Source organism: Centroberyx affinis, unplaced genomic scaffold (assembly GCF_046629955.1).
Source record: "Centroberyx affinis isolate AG114_WGS23_722 - 3 ecotype Tasmania unplaced genomic scaffold, CSIRO-AGI_Caff_v1 ptg005419l_1, whole genome shotgun sequence".
In the NCBI taxonomy this organism is placed as follows: domain Eukaryota; kingdom Metazoa; phylum Chordata; class Actinopteri; order Beryciformes; family Berycidae; genus Centroberyx; species Centroberyx affinis.
Window position 1 is genome coordinate 93,540 of NW_027282709.1, and position 9,910 is coordinate 103,449.

Genomic DNA, 9,910 nt, shown 5'->3' on the forward strand with positions numbered 1-9,910 from the left:
CGGGCTAGAGCCGTGTGTCGCACTCAGTAGTGTGGGTGGACAGTTTGATGCTACACCCTGAGGCCCGTGTTACCTCAAAGTCCATTAATAACCAAGATGGGCACCCCTCCAGTACCCAGTCTAGCCCTACAAACATGTGCATAATAGAAGCCTCTAATTCAAACACGAACTCCGGCTTTCATCGGGATTCTCTCTCCACCTCCGTATAAACCCTGTGTTCTTCTGAGGCTGTTTTCTTGGCCTGCGTTTACGCCATAAAAGATCATGGAGACGTGAGGAGGCAGTGGATTCAGGGCGCTGCGAGCAACACTTCAGGGCGCCTGCTCAGAAAAGGGAGGATAGCAAATATGGAAAATTATCCAGATCTAGCACACTTCTAAGGTTTTGCTCGGAATCACATTGTTAACCTCTGCACCTTTCAAACTTGCCCCTCTGGACATATCCATATGCCAATGTAAGGTTGTCTTCTCTAGCAAATCGATTATTTAGATGTTGGAAGAACGTTCCTTTTAGAAATTGAATTGTGGAGAGAACAGGAAGCCTCCTCATCACACATCAAAGGCTTCCTCCGGCTAAAAATACACTGATCATCCAAGTGTGTACAATATGTTATAGTGCATGAACTCTACCATTTCCACAAATGCCTTCAAAGAGAATGAGAATGGAAATGACGATTCTGTGTAACAAAAGTTTATTTGTCAAGGTTTGTGATTTGCAATCTCAGAAACATCAATGCGAGAATACAGTTACCAGATGTCATGTGTATGAGAATGATAAAATGGACAAAAATGTTAGAGGTTTTATGACAACCACTCGATACCAGCTGACCAGCAGCCCCAGAAAGGTTTTAAGGTCTGTTTAGGCACTTCGAGCAAACGCATTCCAGGGACTCTGGCCCAAACCTGGCAACCCAGGTGGAGAGGCGCAGAATAGCACGTCAAGCCACAACTTGGCTGCCGCTCTGTCGGTGCGGTGGAGAGGGGGGAAAAAAAACACAACGCTGAATTCCAGCCTTACGTCTTCCAGTACAAAGGATAAAAATGGATACAACCGGATATATGAGGTGGCACCGCCTATGGGAAACATGAAAGCTTTTACACGTAACCCCCCCCGCTTCCCTCCTCCCGTCTCCCTCAAACCACACGCACATAAAAGAGACTGTACTTCTAGCATGTGAAGATGGGGACGTTTACAGGTCCCGACACAATGTCTCCAGAACGGGAGACTGGCTTTGATTTGGAGCAGGAGAGGTGCCTGAGACGCTCTGTCTGGGAAGCCACCACAGGTTTGCGGGCCGTGGCGCTGTGTCAGGCATGACGACGGGCCCCAGAAACTCCCCTGGCAGACTTTCCGTCAACCCTCTAAATCCATCTCACTCCGCCGCTAATGGAGTGAAGTAAGTGTGCCCACTTTCGAGGCCGCCTCCCTCCAGCCGGGGGCCTGTCGGGGACGGTGGTCCGCTCGGGCTGCCAGGAGGCTCTCGAAACCCTCCTCCAGGGCCGCCCAGGAATAGGCGGCGGTGTCGACCTAGAGCGCAGAGACGAGGAAGCCAGTCAGGGAGGAAAAGGCCACGGGTTTATTTCCTGCAGAAATGAGTTTGAGCAGCTCGTGACGGACAGAAGGACACGTTTGTGGAAAAAACGAGGCGCTGCGTTGGCTGCAGACCCGGCGGTGTGAACGGGCTCGCTGGCCGAACTAGTCGAACTCTTCACACACCCCAGCCTGCTATGGCTTTAAAATCTCACGTGATTAGTTATGTTGCCTTGTGGAAAAGTGTCTTAATTTCCTTTTCCGGTTCATTTCCTTTGTTTCCATCTCCGTGCTAACATCTCGTGGTCAGCTCCTCTAAAATGAATGGATTGGAGGCTCGGCTTGCTGAGCTTGTTAGAGGATATCTGCACCTTTAGAGAAATCTGAATTCTCTCTGTATAATCTAAACTAGTTATGTAAATAGAACAATCATGTAAACGCTTAAACAGGCTATTGCCTTACTGCAGTATTGACAATAGGCATTACTGTGCGTATGTAAATGTAGCCAAATATGTCTAACTGAATACAACCTTTTTAATCACTTAAGTAAAACAAACTACAGGCCACTGACAAAATAATGGAAATACATTCTATTGTACTGGAAAGTTGAAAACAATGGAAAACATGGTGACAGGGATTTCAATATCTCCAGAAAGGAGAAAGGAGAATATTTGGGGTGCTGTAACATACAGCACCCCACTGGCACTGTATGGACTCCCCTCTCTATTACCAAACTCTCAGTACGCCATGGCAGGGAAGGCACTGCTTTTAAAGGGGATGAGAGGTGTTGATTTGATTGGCTAGGACTGACGCCAGCCCCCACCACACCTGGTGAATTTATTCCTCCTAATCCAACACCTTTCACAACTGTGAGCCTGTGCTGCGCCAGCGCCTCTGGTCACGAAATAACCAAAAATCTGTCGCTCACACCCAAACGAGCACAGCGCAATGAACTTGTGCCATCACCTGTCTTTGTGCCTCGATTCATGAAAACAGAGCCCCATGTGTTCATTGTGCTCTTGTCATGTCACAGTTAGTTACCTTTATGTTGTGTCTCCTGGCTACATCTGGCCTCCTGCAGAGTCCCTGCAGTCTTTTACACAGCTGGTCAGGTGTAGAGTACAGATACTCAGCTGTAAGGAAGGAAGAAAAAAAGACATGTGCACGCACGCGCCCGCGCACACACATCTTTAATGAAACAAAACCTCAAAGCACAAAAATAGATACTGCTCACTTTTATAATTAAAAATACATATTACACTGAACTGGGACAGGTTTTACATAATTGAACCAGTATTCTTTTTAAAGATTCACATTATTTATGCAAATCTAATTGAAGGAAGAGATAGCTATGGACTTAAGAATCAGGTAAATTAGGCCAATATCTTTTTCTTCTTCTCGGAGCTGGGTGACTGTAAAACTTCACGGCTCAGTTACAAAGGGAATCCATTGGTAGACTTTCCCTCTCGAATCTTAACAGGAATATATCACCTTTAAAGGCAGAGAATCCTTGCAAATTTAAATAACTTGCACGGGCGGATCGTGTATTTGCCTGCACGTCAAGAAATAATTGGCATTACCTGGGAATATTTCCGGATACACCAAAGACTTGGGACAAAGTGGATAGCAGCCACAATGGACGGCTTCTAACCTACATGATATTAGAAGAAGAAAACAGAAGTAATACACAGACACAGCAGCCATCGTGGAATACTTTGGCCACAAGTTATAAATCCATTTGCAGAAAATGCCCAGAATGGGCAAAGACGCACTGAGGTTGCTTGCCCTGTCCCTAAAATTGCAAACTGGAAACATTATCCAATGCTGATAATTGCCTGCGCTGAATGGCCTTGTCAAGATGGGCGCCATTGTGTCGCTGTTGACATTGGTTTCTTTTCATGAACATTTCAGACTAAATGAAGTTCCTTACAGACGAGCCGGGGCGAATTCAGAGAAAAGAAAAGCGTCGGCAGGACATTTCTCAGAGACGTGGCGCTACAGCGTCCCGTTCTCAAAAACACGGGAAGAAAAGCACCTCATTTAGTGAGCCTCCGATCCCCGCCCAAACACAGAATTGTTCAAAAAATACCATCACAAAATCCTAATAACTTATTCATTCATTTTATATGCTGTAAGATGATAACAATGAGGAAGTTCAGCATGCGCTCCTCCCCTGCTCCAGACTGATTCAACTCATTTGAACCCTGCTGACCACCGTAGTTGCCCGCCTATTTAAATATTTTGTAGAATGTACATTAATATTTGATGGCTTTTCAATCTCACTCCTTGCCATCACTTTAGTCCATCATTTCTCATGCTGGAAACATGCATATTTAAACACTAGATTCGGGTTCCAGGACTGCAATTTCATAGGATTTATTTGATGGACAAAGGACATGCGCTGGCACCCTGCACCCTGTCCTAACACCCTCTGATAACAAAATAATTCAAGCCACACCCCACCAGGAGACGCGACAGTCTCCTGGACGGCTAGACTGCCCTCTGCCTCTGAGCAATAAATGAAAGTACTCTGCGCTCTCTAAATGGACATAGTTCAAAAGCAATGCAAATCAAGATCATCGCGAGGTACGGCAAAGACCGCGGCCCCCCTGGTCCACGACGGCGAGAATCTATGAAAGCGATTATTAAGGTCAGTTCCGTTCCAGTGGCGTAATGTGTAAGCGTGCAAATGGTTATCAGGCTTTTCATCTCAAATATAATTAGCTGCTAATTTTGCTGGGCTAAATTACTTCATCACTGCAGGGCATGAATAGGCGTCTGCTCACATTGCCTACTCATAATTAATCAGATTAGGCCAAATTCAACAATAATGAGGATGAAACGCATTGGTGACACCTCGGTCAGGGCCGTATGACTGGGCGGCCCGTTTTGCTGAAGCTGCTCTCGAGGGCTTTTATTGTTTACACTTGGGAGTGAGGAGCGCGGCTATCGTGCGGCTACTTCGGCGGCGCTCTTAAGTGTTTCAAACGATAAGTAACATTTAGCCATTTTCCTCTGGAGGAGATGAAGAGCAGGAGAAGAAAGAAGCCACTTTGAGACGTTCAATACTCCCCTCCACCTGAGTCTCAAGGGAAACCCCATGCTGATATTGATCCTGTCAATGTGTATATTTCTGTGTGCGTGTCTACAGCTTTGAAATACACACAGACACCGTACATGTGTGCGAGTGCTTTGTGTACAAAACACACACACACACACACACACACATCACCACAGCCACAGAGTTGACTATCAATAGACACAGTGGGTGGGCTGTGTGTCTCAGTTCCCCCTGGTTTTGGATCAAAGGAAGTAGAAACATCATTGTGGAAGGCTTCCCCCAGAGGGACGGCTCTTCCTCAAACTCAGAAGGACAGTCTTTTTCACCGCCATAATTAGCACATGACTTCATTATCACGCAGATGTGAGATTCTGCCGTGTTTTCTTCCGACTCTTGTTTTCTCCCCTTATTAGACAAAACCTCGCGCTTATTTTACTGGTGAACATCGCACGCGACGCACGTGACCCTTTGTCTCTCCGAACGCAGACTCTGCTGCCTTTGCAACTCAGGCTTCACGTTGGATGCAAAAGCTCGAACTGTTATGTAAAGTAGGAAGTGAGCTCACCGAAAGCATATTACACTCGGATTAGTCATGCTTGGATACATAACCGCACACCGAGCTTGTGCCACTGTTTGTTGCTTGCCATTTGCTGCAAAAGGTACTCGCTAATGTTGCTCTCATTAAGTAAGCCGGTCTTCAACTTTTCCCTTCCCTTTTGCCCGCTGCCTCAACCGTACATAGCAGAAAATGAATGTCAGTGGTTCCCCCGACAGCGAAACATAAGCTCCTATGTGAGGCTGGAGTGAGATCTAACTCGGCAGACTGGCTACGGGGCAAGGAACGGTCTGAGATCTGTTTGATAAGATCATAACTTTTCCTCTACAGAGGCCGGCCTGCCTCGCTGCTATACCTTGACGCAGGCCATGTTCTGATGAAACCCTTCAAATGCGGAGCACAGGTGACTGAAGTTAGGGTTTCGAGGCATGCTTGTCTGATCAGTAGCGGTTACACCTCACCCACTTTTACACTGTGGCCCCCTGAGATGAAAACCCGTGCCGTCCCCCGTGAGCCTATTTCAATCATAGCGAGGGTGTCCAGTCTAAGGTAAGTAAGCAAATAAACTTTATTTATAAAGCGCCTTTCGAAACCAGAGTTACAAGGTGCTGCACAATGAAAACGTAAAAAAGTAGAAAATGAAAAAAGAAAGTTAGAAACAGAAAAGCAGAAAATAACAAAATAAAAACATTAAAAACTGCACAGAAGGCAAACAGCACATTACAAAACAAAGTGCTTACGAAACAAGTGAGTTTTTAAAAGCTTCTTAAAACTATCCACTGACTCTGCGTTTTTTATGACTAAAGGAAGACAACTGAAAAAGCTCAGTCACACTTAGTTTTAAACCTGGATTTTGGGACAGCTATCTCACTGTGGCCAAGGGACACAATAATTCCGATATATAAAGTGGGGCCAGCCCATGTAGCGCTTTATAGGTGATTAAGAGAATTTTAAAATCAATTCTGCAGTCGATGGGTAACCAATGTGGAGTGGCCAACACTGGTGTAATGTGTGACCTACGGCGTGTATTGGTTAAAAGTCTGGGGGCCGCATTTTGGACCTGGAGCCGAGACACAGAGGAGCGACTCGGGATGGTGAACAGCGAATTACAATAATCAAGACGGGAGGAGACAAAAACATGAATGATTTTTTTACAGATCTTGAAACGATAATACAGATTTGATTTTGGCAATGTTTCTTAGTTGAAAGAAACAGGACTGGACCACTTTCTTTATATGCAACTCAAAGTTCATATGTTGGTCAAAGTGGACTCCTAGGTTTTTTGAGGCTTGTAGCTGACATTTGCTGCTGAAGGACCGACACACTGCTGTATTTTATCAGAAATGCTCTCGGGGCCTGTAATAAGGACTTCTGTTTTGTCAGGGTTAAGCTGGAGGAAGTTGTGTGACATCCAGTCCTTGATTGCTGTTAAGAAGTCTTGCAAGGTAGAGAGCTGACTAAGGTCATTCGATTTGAATGAGAAGTACAGCTGTGTATCATCCGCATAACAATGATAATGATAATTAAGAAACCAAGGGGAAGCATGTAGAGCTGCAACAATTAATCGATTAATTGTCAACTATTAAATTAATCGCCAACTATTTTGATAATCGATTAATCGGTTTGAGTCATTTTTCAAGAAAAAGTCAAAATACTCTGATTCCAGCTTCTTAAATGTGAATATTTTCTGGTTTCTTTACTCCTCTATGACAGTAAACTGAATATCTTTGGGTTGTGGACAAAACAAGACATTTGAGGACGTCATCTTGGGCTTTGGGAAACACTGATCGACATTTTTCACCATTCTGACATTTTATGGATCAAACAACTAATCGATTAATCGAGAAAATAATCAACAGACTAATCGATTAATCGCAGCCCTAGAAGCATGTACAGGGAGAAAAGAATAGGACCGAGGATTGAACCCTGGGGCACACCACAAGTCAACAGAGCAGATGAGGAGACATAATCATCAACAGCCACAGAGAAACTCCTATCTGACAGATAGGAGGCAAACCAGTCAAGGGCAGTCCCAGTTATACCCACCCATTGCTGAAGCCTACTAAGGAGAATAGAGTGGTCAATAGTGTCAAAAGCGGCACAGAACTGAACACTCTCCAGCATCAGCACACATTAGGATGTCATTTGAAACCCTGAGAAGAGCAGTTTCAGTACTGTGCCTCGGACGAAAAACCAGACTGGAACTTATCAAAGATATCATTGTCGTCCAGGACAGGTAGGAGTTGCTTACAGACTACAGGTGTGTGTGGATGTGCATGTGTGGATTCCTTACATACACATGTTGCATACAAATGTGTACGTGATCAATGTATTTTATTGCATATAGACATAAACATATAACAAAACTCCATATTTAGCCAATATTCCTCTTAGGTGGTTTTCACACCTATACTGCCCGTCAAAATTTTTTATTTTATTAATCTTTATTTTTACTATTTTAGAATAATAGTAAAGACATCAAAACTATGAAATAACACAAATTGAATTATGCAGTGACCAAAAAAGTGTTAGTATAAGTTATATTTTAAATTATTTAAAGTAGTCGCCCTTTGCCCTGATGCAAAGGCAAAGGCTTTGGAAAGAAATTCATACATAGGATCAACTTCACTATTTATATTTGTCTAAGAAACTAATTTCACGCATTTAAGCATAAGGCTTTAGATCAAAAATCAGATAAAAACATAGTACATTCAATGAGGTGTGTCCAAACCTTTGATGGGCTGTGTATATTTAGAGCGGATTTTATTAACTTTTTGCTTTTTTCTGACAGGTGTGAATATGCCATGTGGACACGGGTGCAGATCAAAATAATTGCAAATAATTTCTGTTGTGAAGGCAATTTCAATTAAGTCCGACCCAAAGAAATTAGTTTTGTTGGTTCAGGGCGGGTTGTTTGGGTTGTTTTTAGCCAAATTACAGCAAAGAGGAAAGAGTTTACGACCCTAGCTTGGTAGTTATTGTAATCGCCTAGACAGTAGAGACCGTGGAGTCACACTTTAAAAGGACTATTACAATGTGAAAACCCTTAGATAGCCCTTAGATAAGAACTACGTGTATCATTTTAAACATGAATATATAATTGTCAAATCAATTATGATACATTGGTATAATTACTGTAAACAAATGAGACCATGGTAGAGACTATGGGTAGCCTCTATCTAAAATTGGTAAAAATTAAGACCACATTTCACATAAACCTCACTGCTCTGACACAGAAGCACACAATGTAAAATGCAGTCTAGAGGCTGGTAGAGGCTGCCAATCTTCTCAGCGATGGTGGGTAATTATACTACTTTCTGAAAATGAATGTGTTAATGATTTATTGTTGTTCAAATGATACATGCAGCACCTTTAAATAGCAGCAAATAAGCAAAGCAAGAGAAGTGAACTCACATGGCCACGCCAAAGAACTCGTGTTTGGCGGTGGAGACGACCACGTCTGCTTGGCACAGCACTCTGAGGTAGTCGTCCTTACTGGGCAGGAAGCCCCAGTGCAGAATATGGGCGTCCAGCGGCCCTCTGGCCTCGGCAAAGACTTCTGGACCAGGAGAGAGGTGAGACAGACATACTGGTGTCTACAGCTGACAATAGCGATCATTGTTGCTTTTATGATTGCCATCAAATGACGTGATTCGATATGCCCGCGGTTGATTGAGTCAAATGCCAAAAGACTGATGGACTTTGTCGGAGCCACTATAACCGGTGTCTTGTTTCAGGAGCTCTTTATTACCGAGGTCCGGCAGCACGGCCAATTAGATTTCCATTTGAGAGAATTCCATTTAATGCAGAATTAAAGAAATGAAACAATACAATCCAACGCATGTCATTGGGAAGCCATCTGCCGTGACATTTTGAATTCCTAATGAGTTCCGTGCTGCTGTGTCCTCGCTAAAAAAGTGATGAGCTCAGGAAGTCGTCCGGAGTCAATGAGCGAGTGAATGGGCTGAATTTGTGAAATCTGAGACGAAGCGACATTTTCATCTAATTTACAAATAGGGCTGCAAAAGCCTGAAACATAATCTTTGAGGTTATGATATATGGACGGAGACACCAAAGTAAGAAGGAAAAACAGGTAAGGGGTGAAAATAATCAATACTGTGACCCTATTAAGAAAATCAAAGTAGATTAAAATTGTCCTAATGTGATTGCCTTCCGAGCAATCATAAACGTAATTACTAAATATGAGACAAAATTTACGGTCGGCCTTTCCATCTGTTTATGCTACTATAAAAGTTTACATCCCAATATAAGAGAGTGTGTTTCCTGTAACTCAGTCTTTGCTTCCAGCCATGGCAGGGAGTGTGTATTAATTAACTTAACACTACGCTGTAAATACATTTGAGTGTCCCAAAGTCATTATAGCATCATCAGCTGCAAATGGAGAGTGTATTTTATCAATTAAAAAGTGTCCCGAGGGCTAAATGCATTGGCCCATGGGATGACCTTAACCCTTAATCTAATCTAATAACCAATAACATTTAAAGCCCGAATATTTACATCCGCCTTGGGTGCAACAACTTTCAATAAACCATAACATCAACGGCACAACTTCTTTAAAGGTGAGTAAAAAGTCAGCAAAGTTTTCTCTCTTTCTAAAAGCTCAAGTTCAGCAACCAAATGGGTGTTATCTTGAAACCTGCAACCCTGTAAACTGTAAGTCCATCTTCTCAAGAAAACAAGTTTTAGATGGACTTAAGAACAGAGAACATCTTTACAGTCTGAGATAGATTGAAGAACAGAGA

The 9,910-nt window shown here is 43.3% G+C and overlaps 1 protein-coding gene across 1 annotated transcript; it reads right to left on the reverse strand.

Annotated features, from left to right (window-relative positions):
- Window positions 1-740: 740 nt before the first annotated feature.
- LOC139667280 (tRNA-queuosine alpha-mannosyltransferase-like) lies at window positions 741-8,706 on the reverse strand (the record flags this gene model as incomplete). The annotated part of the gene is made up of 4 exons (XM_071546730.1): window positions 741-1,527; window positions 2,572-2,663; window positions 3,111-3,181; window positions 8,562-8,706. Coding segments are annotated over 4 exons (452 nt in total), but the record flags the coding sequence as incomplete, so codon positions are not given.
- Between the last annotated feature and the right edge of the window lie 1,204 nt (window positions 8,707-9,910).